Raw genomic sequence first — 23,592 nt, 5'->3', positions numbered from 1 at the left:
CGAACACGTTTCAAAGTTGTGAATTAAATCGTAGTTACAAGAAGTTGTAACTTCGCTGTAAAGAAGGGACGTGGCAGAATTGCAGGTGCATTATTCTCAGCCTACAGCGTAGGATTCTTAGGATGGAAATTGCCAGTTGTCAGTGTTGGAGGAGGTTCTCTCAACAGCACAAAGTGGATATTTGCATTTAGCCAACCCTCCCCTCGCCTTTCATCGCTACCATTGTTTGTCACAGCCTGGGTCCTTATTTGGCTCCCACACAAATCCGTGATGGCCAGAGCTCAAAGAGTGTAGCGCACAGGGAGTTGTGCTACTCTGTAATTACAATGTCGTATATGTCATGGAATGAAACACAACATTAGTTTACTATAGACCGTTCATCTATGCGCTAATCTAATCTCTGAATCATTTAAGAAGACAGAGAGACAATACGCCTACAAAGGAGGGAATTCCAAATGGGGTGCCAATATTGACAAGGGAAATATTGACACCCCAGGGTTCTGTGGTAAGACAGCTCATGAAACATGTATAAATTGTATGAGACATTTATAAATTATATTTTTCAAGAACCAATGGCTATACATAATTAATTTAAACAATCTAAAAATGTATGTAAAAAAAAATCCCAGATTGCTCATATCAATCCCTCCTAAACAAAATGGTGCCACTAGTTTTGCTATCTGCCGTTGTACGCATCGGATATATACAGATTATACATTCGATTTGTAACATTCGATTTTTCATTGACAAACAATCACAATGCAGACAGTTCCAGAATGCACCATCCCTCCAGACAGCAACAGGTGTCCTCTAGTGGCCTTGTCCGTTCCCTGGACATTCTATTCTGCTGTCTCTAACCACACTGTGGCAGCAGAGCACCATTCTTTGACGCATGCGAGAGAGATGACAACCATGAAGCATTCTGGGACATAACAGGGCTAGGAAACGTAACAATATCAATATACAGTATATATAATGTTTATTAAAATACATCAACGACAAAAGACATATATGCATTATTATAATTCATGATGAAATAACATGCATATAAATACAGTATTATTACAGTAAAATGTGTATACATATATAGATGTGAAAGCTTACATAGCTAGATATTTCTTGCATTAAAACTGTCAGTGGTGATTTGATATTGTTCCTCTGGTTCTGGAACCCCAACAGCAGGGTTCCGGTTCCAATGAGGAAGTAGTAGAGAGAACAGCTAAGGAGCAGCACCTAACACCTGAGATACACCGTTGGGAGGAAAGCTCTCGTACACACAAGACACACGGAGAGGCAGTGTCCCAAATGTCACGCTATTCCCTAAATAGTGCACTACTTTAGACTAGAGTCCTATGAGCCCTGGTCAAAGGTTGTATACTATGAAATGGAATAGTGTGTCATTTGGGACGAAGGAGACAGTACCTAGCTTCTGGGGACAAGAAAATCTATGGGTCAACACCAAGGAGGAAATGATGACCTCTGACCTCTGTCCACATAGAGCTGTACTGTATCTGTTCTCCCTTTGTGAAGGTCCACGCGTAGAGAGGAGTAGCTTGGTCCAGCAGGACGTTTAACCTCATTTGATTCAGATTCAGAACTGTGCCATAGAAAACGTCTTACAAAACTGCACCACCGTGTCTTCAGCAACCCTTTACAATGGAATAACCACAGCAGTCAAGTCAGCCACACTCCAGTTTCCATCAGTGTGTCTGATCCCAGGATATCTCAGGGAAACTGTCTGGCTCTGGCAGCCTGCCTGGCACAAAATGGAGGAGGGTTCAGATCCTGGGCTGTCTGAATGGCACCTTGTTATATAGTGCACTACATTTGGCAAACGTCTACAGGGTTAGAGTTAGGGCTAACCAATAGGGCTCTGGTCAAAAGTGGTGCACTATATAGGGAATAGGGTGCCATCTCAGATTGGGCAGCCTCAGGACAGAAGCGGAGACATTCCCATTGGGTGAGGAGGTTGAGTCCTTCTTCAGAAAGACGGGTGTGGTCAGTCGGTCCTTTAAAGGTCTCTCAGTCTCTGACTGTTACTGTGACTGGCGTCCTATTGGGTCATGTCTGGTGGTGGTGGTGGTAGTGGTGGTGATGGTGGTGTTCGTGGTGGTGTCGGTGCTCGTGACGCTGCACCAGAGGCAACACAAAGGACCCAGGGCTGCCAGGCAGCCCAGACCCCTGCTCCCTCTCCAGACAAGGAGGAGGGGGAGCCTGATGCTGATGCTGGGGATTGGAGTGAGGTGACAGGGGCGTTTTGGACGGGGACAGGCCCTGACCCTCCCTGGCTTTGGCCCGGAGCCGTTTGCTGTGGCTGTGCTGCAGAGGGTGCTGGTGGTGGCTGGAGGAGGGGAGGTGGTACACATCCTGACCTCCGTGACCCCCAGATGAGGAGGTCCCTGTATGCAGCATGGTCTGGAGAGGAGGAGGCTGAGGAGGGTAATGACCCCCAGCGTGGTATTTACTGGACTTGGCCCTTTCAAGTCCCCCAGGAGTCCCTCCGACGCCGGATCCTTTAGATGTTCCTCTGGGGGACTTCAGGAAGTGTGACGCACCCCGACCCCGGGCTTCTAGAGGGGTGTAGTTCTCACTGATGACCTGCGAGCGGCGCTGGTGGGCGTGGGCGGCGTGGGCCTCGGGCTCCTGGGAACGGGAGCGGTTCTGGGACTGGGAGGCCCGCACATGGGTCTCCTGGGGGGGCGGGGGAGGGGTGGATCCTGGAGGAGGGAGAGAGAGAGAGAGAGAATAGAGAGAGAAAAAAGAGAGAGACAGAGCGAGAAAGAGAGATAGACGGAGAGAGAGATTACAGAGAGCGAGAGAGATCACAGAAAGAGAGAGAGAGAGAGATTACAGTGAGCGAGAGAGAGAGAGATCACAGAAAGAGAGAGAGAGAGATTACAGTGAGCGAGAGAGAGAGAGATCACAGAAAGAGAGAGAGAGAGAATACAGTGAGCGAGAGAGAGAGAGAGAGATTGCAGAGAGCGAGAGACAGGGACATCACAGAGAAAGAGAGAGAGAGAGAGAGAGAGAGAGAGAGAGAGAGAGAGTGAGACCGAGAGCGAGAGAGATGACAGAGAAAGAGAGAGAGAGAGATGACAGAGAAAGAGATTGCAGAGAGCGAGAGACAGGGACAGGGACATCACAGAGAGAGAGAGAGAGAGAGAGAACACACACCATTGTAAATACAACCCATATTTATTTTATCTTGTGTCCTTTAACCATTTGTACATTGTTAAAACACTGTATATATATATAATATGACATTTGTAATGTCTTTACTGTTTTGAAACCTCTGTATGTGTAATGTTTACTGTTCATTTTTGTTGTTTTTCACTTTATATATTCACTTTGTATGTTGTCTACCTCACTTGCTTTGGCAATGTTAACACATGTTTCCCATGCCAATAAAGCCCTTGAATTGAATTGAATTGAATTGAGAGAGAGAGAGAGAGAGAGAGAGAGAGAGAGAGAGAGAGAGAGAGCGAGAGCGAGAGAGATGACAGAGAAAAAAAGAGAGAGATATGACAGAGAAAGAGAGAGATGACAGAGAAAGAGAGAGAATCCCATAATAAGTTCTATGGACTCACTCTGTGTGTAATAAAAGCGTTTAACATGATGTTTTAATGACTACCTCATCTCTGTACCCCACACATACTGTACAATTATCTGCAAGGTCCCTCAGTCAAGCAGTGAATTTCAAACACAGCTTCAACCACAAAGACCAGGTAGCTTTTGCACCTATTGGTAGATGGGTCAAAATAAAAAAAGATGACATTGAATATTCCTTTGAGCATGGTGAAGTTATTACACTTTGGATGGTACGTCAATACACCCAGTCACTATAAAAATACAGGTGTCCTTCCTAACTCAGTTGCCAGAGAGGAAGGAAACCGCTCAGGGATTTCACCATGAGGCCAATGATGACTTTAAAACAGTTACAGAGTTTAATGGCTGTGATAATAGATAACTGAGGATGGATCAACAACATTGTAGTTACTCCAGAATACTAACCGAAATGACAGAGTGAAAAGAAGGAAGCCTGTAGAGTATATAAAATATTCCAGAACATGCATTTTGTTTGCAACAAGGCACTAAAGTAAAACTGTGAAAAAATTTGAAAAAGCTATTCACTTTTTGTCTTGAATACAAAGTGTTATGTTTGGAGAAAGTCCAATGCAACATTACTGAGTATCACTTGACGTATTTTCAGGAATAGTGGCGTCAGCATCATGTTATGGGTATGACTGTAATCGTTAAGGACTGGGGAGTTTTTCAGGATAAAAAAGAAAACGGAGTGGAGCTAAGCACAGGCAAAATCAAAGAGAAAAATCTGGTTCAGTCTACTTTCCACCAGACACTGGGAGATGAATTCACCTTTCAGCAGGACAATAACTTAAAACACAAGGTCAAATCTACACTGGAATTACCAAGAAGACAGTGAATGTTCCTTAGTGGTAGAGATACAGTTTGCACTTGGACTGTTTGAAAATCAGTTTGGACTGTCTATGGCAAGACATGAAAATGGTTGTCTGGAAATGATCAAGAACCAATTTGACAGAGCTTAGAGAATTTTTAAAAGAAGAGTGGACAAATGTTGCTCAATCCAGGTGTAGAAATCTACCCAGAAAGACTCATAGCTCAGGGGGTTGAATACCCATCTAAACTAAGATATATTTGTATATATTTTTTCATGATTTTTAATTTTTTTTTATACAAATGTTCAAATTTTTCTTACACTTTGACATTACAGAGTATTTTCTGTAAATCGTTGACAAAAACAAATCACAATTAAATCTATTTTAATCCAACTCAACAAAATGTGAAAAAAGTCAAGGCGTGTGAATCCTCAAGGCAGTGTATGTTGTATAATAGACAAGTTCACTACAAGGCCACTTTATTCTCATGAGGTTTAGTTGGCCATCTGGCTCCAACACATTGTAATTGTTAGTACAGGGAGAGAGATAATCTGAGTGGTACCAACCTTCAAACCTGGAGGTGTAGTTCTCTATACCAGCTAGGTCCAGATAGTGATTCCTCCTCTCAGTGTTCTCATCCACACAGTAATGCTGTCCCTCACTGCTCTGACCTGGGAGGGCTGGCCTGGTGTAGGAGGACAGATGTCTGTTAGGGTGTGTGTGGTAGGGTTGTGTGTGTGTGTGTGTGTGTGTGTGTGTGTGTGTGTGTTGACCTGATGTGAGAAGAAAGCCGTCTGTCTGCTGATCGTCCCTCCTCCTGGTGAAGGCGTCCTGACTCCCGGTCTGATGAGAGACAACAACATATAAACATAAACTACATAAACAACTACAACATAAACAAAAACAGCCCTGTACAAACAACTAGCTACAACCCATAGAGAGAGACTGTATAGAGAGACTGTATAGAGAGACTGTATAGAGAGACTGTATAGAGAGACTGTATAGAGAGACTGTATAGAGAGACTGTATAGAGAGACTGTATAGAGAGACTGTATAGAGAGACTGTATAGAGAGACTGTATACAGAGAGACTGTACAGAGAGACTGTATAGAGAGACTGTATAGAGAGACTGTATAGAGAGACTGTATAGAGAGACTGTATAGAGAGACTGTATAGAGAGACTGTATACAGAGAGACTGTACAGAGAGACTGTATAGAGAGACTGTATAGAGAGACTGTATACAGAGAGACTGTACAGAGAGACTGTATAGAGAGACTGTATAGAGAGACTGTATAGAGAGACTGTACAGAGCCATGATAAAGTTCACATAGATCTCACTCCCTCCCTCCCTCCCTCCCTCCCTCCCTCCCTCCTGAAATAAACAATACAAATGAACAGTAAACATTAACACTCACAGAAGTTCCAAAATATTAAAGACATTACAAATGTCACAATATGTACAAAAGGGAAAATAAATCAACATAAATATGGGTTGTATTTACAATGGTGTTTGTTCTTCACTGGTTGCCCTTTTCTTGTGGCAACAGATCACAAATCTTGCTGCTGTGATGGCACACTGTGGTATTTCACCCAGTAGATATGGGAGTTTATCAAAATTGGGTTTGTTTTCAAATTCTGTGTGGGTCTGTGTAATCTGAGGGAAATATGTGCAGTTTCCACCTCATTTTGTGGGCAGTGTGCACATAGCCCGTCTTCTCTTGAGAGCCATGTCTGCCTACGGCGGCCTTTCTCAATAGCAAGTCTATACTCACTGAGTCTGTACATAGTCAAAGCTTTCCTTAAGTTTGGGCCAGTCACAGTGGTCAGGTATTCTGCCACTGTGTTCTCTCTGTTTAGGGTCAGTCACAGTGGTCAGGTATTCTGCCACTGTGTACTCTGTTTAGGATCAGTCCCAGTGGTCAGGTATTCTGCCACTGTGTACTCTCTGTTTAGGGTCAGTCACAGTGGTCAGGTATTCTGCCACTGTGTACTCTGTTTAGGATCAGTCCCAGTGGTCAGGTATTCTGCCACTGTGTACTCTGTTTAGGATCAGTCACAGTGGTCAGGTATTCTGCCACTGTGTACTCTGTTTAGGATCAGTCCCAGTGGTCAGGTATTCTGCCACTGTGTACTCTGTTTAGGATCAGTCTTAGTGGTCAGGTATTCTGCCACTGTGTACTCTCTGTTTAGGGTCAGTCACAGTGGTCAGGTATTCTGCCACTGTGTACTCTGTTTAGGATCAGTCCCAGTGGTCAGGTATTCTGCCACTGTGTACTCTGTTTAGGGTCAGTCACAGTGGTCAGGTATTCTGCCGCTGTGTACTCTCTGTTTAGGATCAGTCACAGTGGTCAGGTATTCTGCCACTGTGTTCTCTCTGTTTAGGGTCAGTCACAGTGGTCAGGTATTCTGCCACTGTGTACTCTCTGTTTAGGGTCAGTCACAGTGGTCAGGTATTCTGCCACTGTGTACTCTGTTTAGGATCAGTCCCAGTGGTCAGGTATTCTGCCGCTGTGTACTCTGTTTAGGATCAGTCCCAGTGGTCAGGTATTCTGCCACTGTGTACTCTCTGTTTAGGGTCAGTCACAGTGGTCAGGTATTCTGCCACCGTGTACTCTCTGTTTAGGGTCAGTCACAGTGGTCAGGTATTCTGCCACTGTGTACTCTCTGTTTAGGGTCAGTCACAGTGGTCAGGTATTCTGCCACCGTGTACTCTCTGTTTAGGGCCAAGTAGCATTCTAGTTTGCTCTGTTTTTTTTATTCTTTCCAATGTGTCAAGTAATGATCTTTTAGTTTTCTCATCATCTTGTTGTGTCTAATTGTGTTGCTGTCCTGGGGATCTGTGGGGTGTGTTTGTGAACAGAGCCCCAGGACCAGCTTGCTGAGGGGACTCTTCTCCAGGTTCATCTCTCTGTAGGTGATGGCTTTGTTGTGGAAGGTTTGGGAATCGCTTCCTTTTAGGTGGTTGTAGAATTTAACGTCTCTTTTCCGGATTTTGATAATTAGCGGGTATTGGCCCAATTCTGTTCTGCATGTATTATTTGGTGTTTTACGTTGTACACAGAGGATATTTTAGCAGAATTCTGCATGCAGAGTCTCAATTTGGTGTTTGTCCCATTTTGTGAATTCTTGGTTGGTGAGCGGACCCCAGACCTCACAACCATAAAGGGCAATAGGTTCTATAACTGATTTAAGTATTTTTAGCCAGATCCTAATTGGTATGTCAAATGTTATGTTCCTTTTGATGGCATAGAATGCCCTTCTTGCCTTGTGTCTCAGATCGTTCACAGCTTTGTGGAAGTTACCTGTGGTGCTGATGTTTAGGCTGGGGTATGTATAGTTTTTTGTGTGCTCTAGGGCAACAGTGTCTAGATGGAATTTGTATTTGTGGTCTTGGCGACTGGACCTTTTTTGGAACACCATTATTTTTGTCTTACTGAGATTTACTGTCAGGGCCCAGGTAGAGTATGTCTGTATTGTTTTTTGTGATTCACCATAGTGAAGGTGTAGGCTCAGGTTTTCTGGGTCTCTATGTTTTTGGTTGGAAAGGTTTCGCAATTTCTTTCTTAGGATTTAGCATTTTTCATTAAACCATTTGTCATTGTTGTTCATTTTCTTCAGTTTTCTGTTTGAAATGTTGAGATTTGATAGGGAAGCTGAGAGGTCAAATATACTGTTTAGAGTTTACACCCTCACTATTACAGTGAAACATTTTGTCCAGGAAGTTGTGTAAAAGGGATTGAATTTGTTGTTGCCTAATTGTTTTTTAGTAGGTTTCCACACTACTCTCCTTTCCTCCATCTTTCTTTTTTTATTTTTTTTTATTTTTTTTGTATTTTCACCCCTTTTTTCTCTCCAATTTCGTATCAAATTGGTAGTTACAGTCATCGCTGCAACTCCCGTACGGACTCGGGAGAGCCATGTGTCCTCCAAAACACAACCCAACCAAGCCGCACTGCTTCTTGACACAATGCCCATCCAACCCGGAAGCCAGCCGCACCAATGTGTCGGAGGAAACACCGTACACCTGACGACCGTGTCAGCTTGCACTGCGCCCGACCCGCCACAGAAGTCGCTAGTGCGAGATGAGACAAGGACATCCCTGCCGGTCAAACCCTCCCCTAACCCGGACGACGCTGGGCCAATTGTGCGCCGCCCCATGGGCCTCCCGGTCGCGGCCGGCTGCGACAGAGCCTGGACTCAAACCCAGAATCTCTAGTGGCACAGCTAGCACTGCGATGCAGTGCCTTAGACCACTGCGCCACTCGGGAGGCCCTCTATAGCCTTTCTTAATATTATTCAGTTCCTTTGGCTTTGATGCCTCATGATTGAATATTGCTCTGTTCAAGTAGACTGTGATTTGGCTGTGGTCTGATAGGGGTGTCAGTGGGCTGACTGAACGCTCTGAGAGACTCTGGGTTGAGGTCAGTGATAAAGTAGTCTACAGTACTACTGCTAAGAGATGAGCTATAGGTGTACCTACCATAGGAGTCCCCTCGAAGCCTACCATTGATTATATACATACCCAGCGTGTGACAGAGCTGCAGGAGTTGTGACACGTTTTTGTTGGTTATGTTGTTGTAATTGTGCCTAGGGGGGGTACATGGGGGAGGGAATGCTGTCACCTCCAGGTAGGTGTTTGTCCCCCTGTTTGCTGAGGGTGTCAGGTTCTCTCTCTCTCTCTCAACATATATATATTTCCCTCCCTCCATGTCTCTTACCTGGTCCAGTGGAGATGTGGTCTCTCCTGCGAGCACTGGGCTCTGGTGCCACGGTCAGTTTGACACGTAGGGTCTTCCTCTTACTGTGGCAGGACGAGTGATTGACCGAGGCATCCACCACATCATAGATGGTGTGCATCAGACTGGACATGTCCTGGAGAGGAGGAGGAGGAGGAGGAGGAGGAGGAGGAGCAGGAGGAGCAGGAGGAGCAGGAGGAGGAGGAGGAGGAGCAGGAGGAGGAGGAGGAGGAGGAGGAGCAGGAGGAGGAGGAGGAGGAGGAGGAGGAGGAGGAGGAGCAGGAGGAGGAGGAGGAGGAGGAGGAGCAGGAGGAGGAGCAGGAGGAGGAGGAGGAGGAGCAGGAGGAGGAGGAGGAGGAGGAGGAGGAGGATGATGAGGATGAGGATGAGGATGAGGAGGAGCAGGAGGAGGAGGAGGAGGAGCAGGAGCAGGAGGAGGAGGAGCAGGAGGAGGAGGAGGATGAGGAGGAGCAGGAGGAGGAGGATGAGGAGGAGGATGAGGAGGAGCAGGAGGAGGAGGAGGAGGAGCAGGAGGAGGAGGAGGAGCAGGAGGAGGAGGAGGAGGAGCAGGAGGAGGAGGAGGAGCAGGAGGAGGAGGAGGAGCAGGAGGAGGAGGAGGAGGAGCAGGAGGAGGAGGAGGAGGAGGAGTGGACAAACACAGCTTATTATTACACATGTTATAACACATTATAACCTTCTCAGTAAGGACAGAGATAAAGGCTCCACTGTTCCTTATATAGGGCACTAACTTGGACCAGGATCTATAGGGCTGTAGTCAAAAGTAGTGCACTATGTCGGGAAGAGAGTGCTATTTGGGATGCGGACATATGGTGTTAACCCCGGTGTCCTGACATCTGGCGCTCATACCATCATGGCCTAATCATCCCCAGCTTCCAATTGGCTCATTCACCCCCCCGTAACTGTTCCCCAGGTGGTTGCTGTAAAGGAGAATGTTCTCAGTCAACTGACCTGATAAAATAAGGGTTGAATAAATAAAAAGAAGCCTCACCTCTTTAGTAACTTTGCCACTGTTGTCAAAATCATAGAGGGTGAAGATCCATTCCTGACGGTTATCTTCCTCCACTGATACGTCACACTCTAGGTCCTGTCGGCATGGAGACACAAGGAATACTCCTTGTTAATGACAAAGACAGCATCCTGTCCAGGAAGTGTATTTATACATCAGACTGCTTCACGTTACAAGGCCGTTCTGACTGGGACAAGGCTTACTTACTTAATAACAAAAATACACCCCTATGGGTCCTGGTCAAAATGTGTGCACTATATAGATTATAGGGTGCTATTTAGGATGAATCCTAGGTGATCCTCTGCCTAGAAACACAAACACAGTGACTTTGACAACCAGCAGAGGGCAGCAGAGTCAAACCTTTCCTTTCCTACTGCAGCATTTATTCTCTCCACACAGTCACACTCTCCACTACTGACTGCTTTTCCACAGTCACTCACTCTCCACTACTGACTGCTTTTCCACAGTCACTCACTCTCCACTACTGACTGCTTTTCCACAGTCACTCACTCTCCACTACTGACTGCTTTTCCACAGTCACTCACTCTCCACTACTGACTGCTTTTCCACAGTCACTCACTCTCCCCTCCTGGCTGCTTTTCCACAGTCACTCACCCTCCCCTCCTGGCTGCTTTTCCACAGTCACTCACCCTCCACTACTGACTGCTTTTCCACAGTCACTCACTCTCCCCTCCTGGCTGCTTTTCCACAGTCACTCACCCTCCCCTCCTGGCTGCTTTTCCACAGTCACTCACCCCTCCCCTCCTGGCTGCTTTTCCACAGTCACTCACTCTCCCCTCCTGGCTGCTTTTCTACAGTCACTCACCCTCCCCTCCTGGCTGCTTTTCTACAGTCACTCACCCTCCCCTCCTGGCTGATTTTCCACAGTCACTCACCCTCCCCTCCTGGCTGCTTTTCCACAGTCACTCACTCTCCCCTCCTGGCTGCTTTTCCACAGTCACTCACCCTCCCCTCCTGGCTGCTTTTCCACAGTCACTCACCCTCCCCTCCTGGCTGCTTTTCCACAGTCACTCACCCTCCACCCTGGCTGCTTTTCCACAGTCACTCACCCTCCCCTCCTGGCTGCTTTTCCACAGTCACTCACCCTCCCCCCCTGGCTGCTTTTCCACAGTCACTCACCCTCCCCTCCTGGCTGCTTTTCCACAGTCACTCACCCTCCCCCCCTGGCTGCTTTTCCACAGTCACTCACCCCTCCCCTCCTGGCTGCTTTTCCACAGTCACTCACCCTCCCCTCCTGGCTGCTTTTCCACAGTCACTCACCCCTCCCCTCCTGGCTGCTTTTCCACAGTCACTCACTCTCCCCTCCTGGCTGCTTTTCCACAGTCACTCACCCTCCCCTCCTGGCTGCTTTTCCACAGTCACTCACTCTCCCCTCCTGGCTGCTTTTCCACAGTCACTCACCCTCCCCTCCTGGCTGCTTTTCCACAGTCACTCACCCTCCCCTCCTGGCTGCTTTTCCACAGTCACTCACTCTCCCCTCCTGGCTGCTTTTCCACAGTCACTCACCCTCCCCTCCTGGCTGCTTTTCCACAGTCACTCACCCTCCCCTCCTGGCTGCTTTTCCACAGTCACTCACCCTCCCCTCCTGGCTGCTTTTCCACAGTCACTCACTCTCCCCTCCTGGCTGCTTTTCCACAGTCACTCACCCTCCCCTCCTGGCTGCTTTTCCACAGTCACTCACCCCTCCCTCCTGGCTGCTTTTCCACAGTCACTCACTCTCCCCTCCTGGCTGCTTTTCTACAGTCACTCACCCTCCCCTCCTGGCTGCTTTTCTACAGTCACTCACCCTCCCCTCCTGGCTGCTTTTCCACAGTCACTCACCCTCCCCTCCTGGCTGCTTTTCAAAGCAGGAATATAAAACCAGTCAAATAATCACATTCAGCAAAAGCCCTTTAACTGCCGTGACGACCTGCAGTTGGAGAAGAGAGGGAAGGGGGAGGAGGAATGCCCTACCACCACAATATAACATCATGTCTTTCTTCCTGGTCCAGGAAAAAGACGTTAACCACAATTCTCAGTTACAGCTTTTCTGGAAGTAACTTTGATTCAGAGGTATCTGGTAACAGGACTGTAACTGGGAAAATACACGTTGGGAGCAACAGGCGGGCAGAGAGGCTGTGCTGCAGGCATAGAGAGAGAATGTAGTGTACACTACATTCAACATGTAAGATCCATAGCATGTAGTGTACACTACATTCAACATGTAAGATCCTTAGCATGTAGTGTACACTACATTCAACATGTAAGATCCATAGCATGTAGTGTACACTACATTCAACATGTAAGATCCATAGCATGTAGTGTACACTACATTCAACATATAAGATCCATATCATGTAGTGTACACTACATTCAACATATAAGATCCATAGCATGTAGTGTACACTACAATCAACATATAAGATCCATAGCATGTAGTGTACACTACATTCAACATATAAGATCCATAGCATGTAGTGTACACTACATTCAACATATAAGATCCATAGCATGTAGTGTACACTACATTCAACATATAAGATCCATAGCATGTAGTGTACACTACAATCAACATATAAGATCCATAGCATGTAGTGTACACTACATTCAACAAATAAGATCCATAGCATGTAGTGTACACTACATTCAACATATACGATCCATAGCATGTAGTGTACACTACATTCAACATATACGATCCATAGCATGTAGTGTACACTACATTCAACATATAAGATCCATAGCATGTAGTGTACACTACATTCAACATAGAAGATCCATAGCATGTAGTGTACACTACATTCAACATATAAGATCCATAGCATGTAGTGTACACTACATTCAACATATAAGATCCATAGCATGTAGTGTACACTACATTCAACATATAAGATCCATAGCATGTAGTGTACACTACATTCAACATATAAGATCCATAGCATGTAGTGTACACTACATTCAACATATAAGATCCATAGCATGTAGTGTACACTACATTCAACATATAAGATCCATAGAAAGATGTAAAAAAGACTAGCGTCTAACTTACATCCAGGCTGATGCGTTTCTTCCCAGAGGCTTTGCCTGCATCCCCTCCTCTCAGTAGCTGCCTGTCTGGCCCTGGGTCTGTGTGGGGGGACTGCAGGTAACTGTCACAGCCCTCAGCAGCCTTCTCTGGAGGGAGATCCACTGGCACAACACAACAACACACATCTTTATTTTTCATCTTTATTCAGATCCCCATTAGTTGACGCCATGATGACAGCTAGTCTTCCTGAACCCAACAACACAGAGACATAACAGACATGATGACAGCTAGTCTTCCTGAACCCAACAACACAGAGACGTAACAGACATGGTGACAGCTAGTCTTCCTGGGGTCATGAACCCAACAACACAGAGACATAACAGACATGATGACAGCTAGTCTTCCTGAACCCAACAACACAGAGACATAACAGACATGATGACAGCTAGTCTTCCTGGAGTCATGAACCCAACAACACAGAGACATAACAGACATGATGACAGCTAGTCTTCCTGAACCCAACAACACAGAGACATAACAGACATGATGACAGCTAGTCTTCCTGAACCCAACAACACAGAGACATAACAGACATGATGACAGCTAGTCTTCCTGGGGTCATGAACCCAACAACACAGAGACATAACAGACATGATGACAGCTAGTCTTCCTGAACCCAACAACACAGAGACATAACAGACATGATGACAGCTAGTCTTCCTGGGGTCATGAACCCAACAACACAGAGACATAACAGACATGATGACAGCTAGTCTTCCTGAACCCAACAACACAGAGACATAACAGACATGATGACAGCTAGTCTTCCTGGGGTCATGAACCCAACAACACAGAGACATAACAGACATGATGACAGCGATTCTTCCTGAACCCAACAACACAGAGACATAACAGACATGATGACAGCTAGTCTTCCTGGGGTCATGAACCCAACAACACAGAGACATAACAGACATGATGACAGCTAGTCTTCCTGAACCCAACAACACAGAGACATAACAGACATGATGACAGCTAGTCTTCCTGAACCCAACAACACAGAGACGTAACAGACATGATGACAGCTAGTCTTACTGAACCCAACAACACAGAGACATAACAGACATGATGACAGCTAGTCTTCCTGGGGTCATGAACCCAACAACACAGAGACATAACAGACATGATGACAGCTAGTCTTCCTGAACCCAACAACACAGAGACATAACAGACATGATGACAGCTAGTCTTCCTGGGGTCATGAACCCAACAACACAGAGACATAACAGACATGATGACAGCTAGTCTTCCTGAACCCAACAACACAGAGACATAACAGACATGATGACAGCTAGTCTTCCTGGGGTCATGAACCCAACAACACAGAGACATAACAGACATGATGACAGCTATTCTTCCTGAACCCAACAACACAGAGACATAACAGACATGATGACAGCTAGTCTTCCTGGGGTCATGAACCCAACAACACAGAGACATAACAGACATGATGACAGCTAGTCTTCCTGAACCCAACAACACAGAGACATAACAGACATGATGACAGCTAGTCTTCCTGGGGTCATGAACCCAACAACACAGAGACATAACAGACATGATGACAGCTAGTCTTCCTGAACCCAACAACACAGAGACATAACAGACATGATGACAGCTAGTCTTCCTGGGGTCATGAACCCAACAACACAGAGACATAACAGACATGATGACAGCTAGTCTTCCTGAACCCAACAACACAGAGACATAACAGACATTATGACAGCTAGTCTTCCTGGGGTCATGAACCCAACAACACAGAGACATAACAGACATGATGACAGCTAGTCTTCCTGAACCCAACAACACAGAGACATAACAGACATGATGACAGCTAGTCTTCCTGAACCCAACAACACAGAGACATAACAGACATGATGACAGCTAGTCTTCCTGGGGTCATGAACCCAACAACACAGAGACGTAACAGACATGATGACAGCTAGTCTTCCTGGGGTCATGAACCCAACAACACAGAGACATAACAGACATGATGACAGCTAGTCTTCCTGAACCCAACAACACAGAGACATAACAGACATGATGACAGCTAGTCTTCCTGAACCCAACAACACAGAGACATAACAGACATGATGACAGCTAGTCTTCCTGAACCCAACAACACAGAGACGTAACAGACATGATGACAGCTAGTCTTCCTGAACCCAACAACACAGAGACATAACAGACATGATGACAGCTAGTCTTCCTGAACCCAACAACACAGAGACATAACAGACATGATGACAGCTAGTCTTCCTGGGGTCATGAACCCAACAACACAGAGAGATAACAGACATGATGACAGCTAGTCTCCCTGAACCCAACAACACAGAGACATAACAGACATGATGACAGCTAGTCTTCCTGAACCCAACAACACAGAGACGTAACAGACATGATGACAGCTAGTCTTCCTGAACCCAACAACACAGAGACATAACAGACATGATGACAGCTAGTCTTCCTGGGGTCATGAACCCAACAACACAGAGAGATAACAGACATGATGACAGCTAGTCTCCCTGAACCCAACAACACAGAGACATAACAGACATGATGACAGCTAGTCTTCCTGAACCCAACAACACAGAGACGTAACAGACATGATGACAGCTAGTCTTCCTGAACCCAACAACACAGAGACATAACAGACATGATGACAGCTAGTCTTCCTGGGGTCATGAACCCAACAACACAGAGAGATAACAGACATGATGACAGCTAGTCTCCCTGAACCCAACAACACAGAGACATAACAGACATGATGACAGCTAGTCTTCCTGGGGTCATGAACCCAACAACACAGAGAGATAACAGACATGATGACAGCTAGTCTCCCTGAACCCAACAACACAGAGACATAACAGACATGATGACAGCTAGTCTTCCTGAACCCAACAACACAGAGACATAACAGACATGAGACTCTATTGAAGACTTTACAACATCCACTTGGACTAGGAAATACGTTAGGAAATACATTAGGAAATACGTTAGGAAATAGGTTTTTCATCATGGGCTCATATAGAATGTGGACTCAAAGAGTGTTATTTAGCTGTACATACAAGTCATGTAGTTAACTGTGCAGAATCAGTGGTTGTGAGAGCTTATTTTTATTTGATTTTATTTGACCTTTATTTAAGTAGGCAAGTCAGTTAAGAACAATGACGGCCTAGGAACAGTGGGTTAACTGCCTGTTCAGGGGCAGAACGACAGATTTGTACCGTGTCAGCTCGGGGGTTTGAACTTGCAACCTAGGATCCGTTTAGCCTTTTAGATCACATTATATGGACAGATCCTAGATCAGCGCTACTACTCTGAGACGCTTTGTGGATGACGGGCCCAGATCTGTGCTCTACAAATGAAAGAATTTACTCATATCTTACCAGTCTGAAACATAGAAACATGTATACTTCTACTTACCCTCTAGTGGACAGTGATGGTCTAAGAGCTGTCTCCCCTTCAGCTCACTATGTGGAAACTCCTAGGAAGGGAAGAGAGGCAGGACAGAGGGGTAGAGATAGGGAGGAGAGAGAGAGAGAGAGGAGAGAGAGAGAGAGAGAGAGAGAGAGAGAGAGAGAGAGAGAGAGAGAGAGAGAAGGAGAGAGAGGGGAGAGAGAGAGAGAGAGAGAGACAGAGAGAGAGAGAAGGAGAGAGAGGGGAGAGAGAGAGAGAGACAGAGAGAGCGAGAGAGAGAAGAGAGAGAGAGAGAGAGAGAGAGAGAGACAGAGAGAGAGAGAGGGAGAGAGACAGAGAGAGAGAGAGAGAGAGAGAGAGAGAGAGACAGAGAGAGAGAGAGGGAGAGAGACAGAGAGAGAGAGAGAGAGAGAGAGAGACAGAGAGAGAGAGAGAGAGAGAGACAAACACTTAGAACACGTGCATGCTTATAATGCTTTACTGTCTGGGGCGGACAGAGAAAGAGACACCACTGCCAAGCTTTCAAGCTGCCTCCAACTCCCACAAAAGTCACTCGTGCATCTATCAAAACAGACATATGTGCTCTGTCATCTTGACCTGTTCCAGGAGAGAGGCTGAATCCCAAACGGAACCCCATAGGGCTTTGGTTAAAAGTATAGTGCACTATAAAGGGAATAGGGTGCCATTTAAGATGCAACTTCACATGTGTTCTGATTCTACTTGGGCATTGAGAGATGGAGGCTTGGGGTTTCACATGGAACGGTTTGATAGGGAGCTACAGAGGATTGTGATTGGGTTTTTGTTTTTTTGTAGAAGCATTGAAGTTGATCTAAATCGTTAATAGAGAAGATAACTTGATGAAAAGTCATGTCATCTTTTATTTTAAAACTGCCAAACAAGAAGAAATAAACTTTTCAGGTGCTTTGCAACAAGAGCATGTGTGTGTTTGCAGGATGGAAACGTCGGATAGGATGGGACTGATTAAAGACAAAAGGACAAAAACATGCATCACTGGAGGAGGGAGTGTGTGTGTGTGTGTGTGTGTGTGTGTGTGTGTGTGTCGTGTGTGTGTGTGTGTGTGTGTGTGTGTGTGTGTGTGTGTGTGTGTGTGTGTGTGTGTGTGTGTGTGTGTGTGTGTGTGTGTGTGTGTGTGTGTGTGTGTCTGTTGTGTGTGTGTGTGTGTGTGTCTGTGTCTGTGTGTGTGTGTGTGTGTGTGTGTGTGTGTGTGTGTGTGTGTGTGTGTGTGTGTGTGTGTGTGTCTGTGTGTGTGTCTGTGTGTGTGTGTGTGTGTGTGTGTGTGTGTGTGTGTGTGTGTGTGTCTCCTGACGTGTGGTGCTGCCTAAGACATGTGACATGACATCTCCCCACTGAGTCACAGTCTGGTCTGGTCTCTACCTGAATCTCCCCACTGAGTCACATGGTCTGGTCTGGTCTCTACCTGAATCTCCCCACTGAGTAACATGGTCTGGTCTGGTCTCTACCTGAATCTCCCCACTGAGTCACATGGTCTGGTCTGGTCTCTACCTGAATCTCCCCACTGAGTAACATGGTCTGGTCTGGTCTCTACCTGAATCTCCCCACTGAGTCACATGGTCTGGTCTGGTCTCTACCTGAATCTCCCCACTGAGTCACATGGTCTGGTCTGGTCTCTACCTGAATCTCCCCACTGAGTCACATGGTCTGGTCTGGTCTCTACCTGAATCTCCCCACTGAGTCACATGGTCTGGTCTGGTCTCTACCTGAATCTCCCCACTGAGTCACATGGTCTGGTCTGGTCTCTACCTGAATCTCCCCACTGAGTCACATGGTCTGGTCTCAGATGGAACCCAAACGGGGTTCTGAGAGTATGATGTCACAAGCATCAGCATAAATAATCATTTTTTAAATATTTTTAACCTTTTATTTTTCCAGGGAGTCATACTGAGACCAAGGTCTGTTTTACAGATGAGTCCTGAATTACCAACATTACAGAAGTACACACTGCAAATTATACATAGAAAATACAAGCAGGAAGAATCATACACACATTCATCAGTAAAAATACATTTTGAAGATTTTTACACAAATAAGGTGCAGGAAAACATAGTTTCCCATAACACAGAAAAATAATAAAGAACCTTTGACAAGACAGAAACTATGCTCAACTCAAGAGGAATCTGAGGCACATCTGCATGCGTTTAGGTGTGCGAGCGTAGCCCGTCCCTCTCCTTCTCCCTCTCTCTCTCTCCCTCCCTCTCTCCCCTACTCCCTCTCTCTCTCCCTCTCTGCTGGGTGTCAGGGTTAGACTTGAAACACACTGTATATTACCCAGCAGAGAGGAGGAGAGAGAGGGAGGGAGAAAGAGAGGGAGTGAGGGAGGGAGAATGATGGAGAGAGAGAGGAAGAGGGAGAGAAGGGGGAGGGAGGGAGAGAGAGGAGGAGGAGAGGTGGAAGGAGAGGAGAGGAGGAGAGAAGGAGAGGTGGAGGAGAGGTGGAGGAGGAGAGGAGTAGAGGAGGAGGAGGAGGAGGAGAGTTGGAGTAGGAGAGGTGGGAGGAGGAGAAGAGGTGGAGGTGGAGGAGGAGACGTGGAGGAGAGGTGGAGGAGGAGAGGAGGAGGACAGGTGGAGGAGACGAGGAGGACAGGTGGAGAAGGAGGAGAGGTGGAGGAGGAGAGGCTAGGTGGAGGAGAGGTGGAGAAGGAGGAGAGGTGGAGGAGGAGGAGAGGTGGAAGACAGGCTAGGTGGAGGAGAGGTGGAGGAGGAGGAGAGGTGGAGGAGGAGATGTGGAGGAGGAGGAGAGGTGGAGGAGGAGGAGAGGTGGAGGAGGCAGGTTTTAACTGTAAACGCTTCTGAGAGAGGCACACCCCCACTCCCTCCCACACCTCCCACTACTACAGACAGTCATATACCTCCCTCCCTGGGCCCCAAACAAGCAGATGTCTTTAATCAGGTCACACTAAACACAAACACACACACATTCACCATGCTTGTCTCTGATTCTCCCAGCTATTTGTCTTCATATATCCCCCAAAACTGACATGTCGTGCTATTGACTTAATCTTAATGAATGGTTGAATTGAGGGTGAGTGTCCATGTGTATTGAATTTAAATATAAACACACCATGTAAAGTGTTGGTCCCATGTTTCATGAGCTGAAATAAAAGATCCAGAAATGTTCCGTACACACAAAAAAAATATTTCTCTCAAATGTTATGCACAAATGAGTTCACTTCCCTGTTGGTGAGCATTTCTCCTTTCTCAAGATAATCCATCCACCTGACAGGTGTGGCATATCAAGGAGCTGATTAAACAGCATGATCAGTACACAGGTGCACCTTGTGCCGGGGACAATAAAAGGCCACTCTAAAATGTGCAGTTTTGTCAAGCAACACAATGTCACAGATGTCTCAAGTTCTGAGGGAGAGTGCAATTGGCACGCTGACTGCAGGAATGTCCACCAGAGCTCTTGCCACAGAATTGAATGTTAATTTCTCTACCATAAGCTTGGATAATTACACGTGGAGGGCAGACTGTGGGCCGAGCCAGACCACACTGTGGGAGACGGATGGATGGAGGAACGGGTGGATGGGGATGCAGTGCGTGTGCGTGTTGTGTGTGTGTGCAGCATGTGTATGTGTGTGTGTGTGTGTGTGTACAGCATGTGTATGTATGTGTTGTGTGTGTGTGTGTACAGTATGTGTGTGTGTGTGTGTGTGTGTGTGTGTGTGTGTGTGTGTGCATGTACAGTAGTGTGTGTGTGTGTGTGTGTGTGTGTACAGTGTGTTAAGACATCACCAAGTGCTCTCTAATTAGCTCTCCTCCAATTGATGAGCAGGGAGGGAGGGATGGGGAGAGAGAGAGAGAGAGAGAGAGAGAGAGAGAGAGAGAGAGAGGAGGGGGCAGGGAGAGAGAGAGAGGAGGGGGGCAGTGAGAGAGAGAGAGGAGGGAGGCAGGGAGAGAGGGATGGAGAGAGAGAGAGATAGATAGAGAGAGTGAGTGAGTGAGAAAGCGAGCGAGAGAGAGAGAGAGAGAGAGAGAGAGAGAGAGAGAGAGAGGAGGGAGGCAGGGAGAGAGGGAAGGGCTGTCTTTCTCCGCTGTAGACCCCAGACCACTTCACAGATGTCATGTGTTCGGTGTTCAAGGCTGTCTCAACCTATAGTGGTGGGAGGGGTATGACTGTCTCAACCTTTAGTGGTGGGAGGGGTTTGACTGTCTCTAACCTTTAGTGGTGGGAGGGTTTGACTGTCTCAACCTTTAGTGATGGGAGGGGTATGACTGTCTCAACCTTTAGTGATGGGAGGGGTATGACTGTCTCAACCTATAGTGGTGGGAGGGGTATGACTGTCTCAACCTTTAGTGGTGGGAGGGGTTTGACTGTCTCAACCTTTAGTGGTGGGAGGGGTATGACTGTCTCAACCTTTAGTGATGGGGAGGGGTATGACTGTCTTAACCTTTAGTGATGGGAGGGGTATGACTGTCTCAACCTTTAGTGATGGGAGGGGTATGACTGTCTCAACCTTTAGTGGTGGGAGGGGTATGACTGTCTTAACCTTTAGTGGTGGGAGGGGTATGACTGTCTTAACCTTTAGTGGTGGGAGGGGTTTGACTGTCTCAACCTTTAGTGTTGGGAGGGGTATGACTGTCTCAACCTTTAGTGATGGGAGGGGTTGACTGTCTGGACCTTTAGTAGTGTCTGTCATCTCTCTGATGTTACCCACTCTGTCCCAGTCTATCTGTCATCTCTCTGATGTTTCCCACTCTGGCCCAGTCTATCTGTCATCTCTCTGATGTTACCCACTCTGGCCCAGTCTATCTTGTCATCTCTCTGATGTTACCCACTCTGGCCCAGTCTATCTGTCATCTCTCTGATGTTACCCACTCTGGCCCAGTCTATCTGTCATCTCTCTGATGTTTCCACTCTGGCCCAGTCTGTCTGTCTCTCTGATATTACCCACTCTGGCCCAGTCTATCTGTCTGATGTTACCCACTCTGGCCCAGTCTATCTGTCATCTCTCTGATGTTCCCCACTCTGGCCTAGTGTGTCTGTCATCTCTCTGATGTTACCCACTCTGGCCCAGTCTGTCTGTCATCTCTCTGATGTTACCCACTCTGGCCCAGTCTATCTGTCATCTCTCTGATGTTACCCACTCTGGCCCAGTCTTCTGTCATCTCTCTGATGTTCCCCACTCTGGCCTAGTGTGTCTGTCATCTCTCTGATGTTCCCCACTCTGGCCTAGTGTGTCTGTCATCTCTCTGATGTTACCCACTCTGGCCCAGACTGTCTGTGACCTGCTTCTCTATTTTATTAAAGACCACTGCTGCAGGATTAGGTAACCTCTAAACAAACAAACAAACAAACAAACAACAAACACACACACACACACACACACACACACACACACACACACACACACGTGCAAGTGACATCAGACATGGTACAGCCTCTGTACGTCCTCTGCCTCCTTCTGGAAAACACTGGACATCTTTGTTCTCTCGCTCCTCGCCCCGAAACGTAAGTAGACACACATTTTTAAGTCTATTCTTCAGGTAACTTCAGTACGTCTGATGTAAAAATAAATAAAACACTGGATCACGGGGGAGCTAAGATGATGGCTGTTCCAAGTACTAAAGGTGCCTCAGGGCAAAAAGATGGAAAAGTGTGTGTGTGTGTGGAATCACAGAGCAACACGACAGGAAGAGTTCCTGTAAATCTGAAACAGAGAGACAGTGAAGGGTTCCTGTAAATCTGGAACAGAGAGACAGTGAAGAGTTCCTGTAAATCTGAAACAGAGAGACAGTGAAGGGTTCCTGTAAATCTGAAACAGAGAGACAGTGAAGGGTTCCTGTAAATCTGAAAACAGAGAGACAGTGAAGAGTTCCTGTAAATCTGAAACAGAGAGACAGTGAAGAGTTCCTGTAAATCTGAAACAGAGAGACAGTGAAGAGTTCCTGTAAATCTGAAACAGAGAGACAGTGAAGGGTTCCTGTAAATCTGAAACAGAGAGACCGTGAAGAGTTCCTGTAAATCTGAAACAGAGAGACAGTGAAGAGTTCCTGTAAATCTGAAACAGGGAGACAGTGAAGAGTTCCTGTAAATCTGAAACAGAGAGACCGTGAAGAGTTCCTGTAAATCTGAAAGAGAGAGACAGTGAAGAGTTCCTGTAATCTGAAACAGGGAGACAGTGAAGAGTTCCTGTAAATCTGAAAGAGAGAGACAGTGAAGAGTTCCTGTAAATCTGAAACAGAGAGACAGTGAAGAGTTCCTGTAAATCTGAAAGAGAGAGACAGTGAAGAGTTCCTGTAAATCGGAAACAGAGAGACAGTGAAGGGTTCTTGTAAATCTGAAACAGAGAGACAGTGAAGGGTTCCTGTAAATCTGAAACAGAGAGACAGTGAAGAGTTCCTGTAAATCTGAAACAGAGAGACAGTGAAGGGTTCCTGAAAATCTGAAACAGAAAGACAGTGAAGAGTTCCTGTAAATCTGAAACAGAAAGACAGTGAAGAGTTCCTGTAAATCTGAACAGAGAGACAGTTTAGGGTTCCTGTAAATCTGAAACAGAGAGACAGTGAAGGTTTCACAGAGTGTCTTTCGACACAGAGGAGGAGTGACAGGACACAGAGTGGGGGTTCTCTAGAGTGGAGGAGGTACACAGTCCCTTGTAACTGACAGTCAGTCAGTCAGTCAGTCAGTCAGTCAGTCAGTCAGGCTCCACAGGATGGCAGGATCTCAAATTCCCTATTTAGTACAATACCTTTAGCCAGAGCCCTATAGACCCTTGTCAAACGTAGTGCACTAGATTATCAAAGTAGTGCTCTATATATGGATTAGGGTGCCATTTTGGGGTGTATATGTATAGCTGGTGACTCCTGCTGTCCCATGACTCCTGCTCCCAGTGACCCAGTGAGGGAGAAATAACACTGTCTCTCCTC

General features: G+C 46.4%; 1 protein-coding gene across 2 annotated transcripts in view; it reads right to left on the bottom strand.

The window, feature by feature from the left end:
• Window positions 1-959: 959 nt before the first annotated feature.
• Window positions 960-23,592, bottom strand: part of nkd2b (NKD inhibitor of WNT signaling pathway 2b) — a 71,024-nt gene continuing 48,391 nt past the window's right edge. For both annotated transcript variants that reach the window (XM_036936297.2, XM_090186905.1), the window contains 7 exons: window positions 16,691-16,751; window positions 13,229-13,368; window positions 10,162-10,257; window positions 9,135-9,288; window positions 5,189-5,258; window positions 4,982-5,100; window positions 960-2,717 (listed from right to left, as the gene is read on the bottom strand). In XM_036936297.2, the coding sequence (XP_036792192.1) occupies window positions 2,062-2,717; window positions 4,982-5,100; window positions 5,189-5,258; window positions 9,135-9,288; window positions 10,162-10,257; window positions 13,229-13,368; window positions 16,691-16,751 (1,296 nt within the window). In that variant the 3' untranslated portion in view covers window positions 960-2,061. The remainder of the gene's footprint in view (window positions 2,718-4,981; window positions 5,101-5,188; window positions 5,259-9,134; window positions 9,289-10,161; window positions 10,258-13,228; window positions 13,369-16,690; window positions 16,752-23,592) is intronic.

This window comes from Oncorhynchus mykiss, chromosome 2 (genome assembly GCF_057628025.1).
Source record: "Oncorhynchus mykiss isolate SJ-2025 chromosome 2, ASM5762802v1, whole genome shotgun sequence".
NCBI classification, from domain to species: Eukaryota; Metazoa; Chordata; class Actinopteri; order Salmoniformes; family Salmonidae; genus Oncorhynchus; species Oncorhynchus mykiss.
Note: the sequence above shows the minus strand (reverse complement) of the source record. Positions and strands in the feature narration are given on the sequence as shown.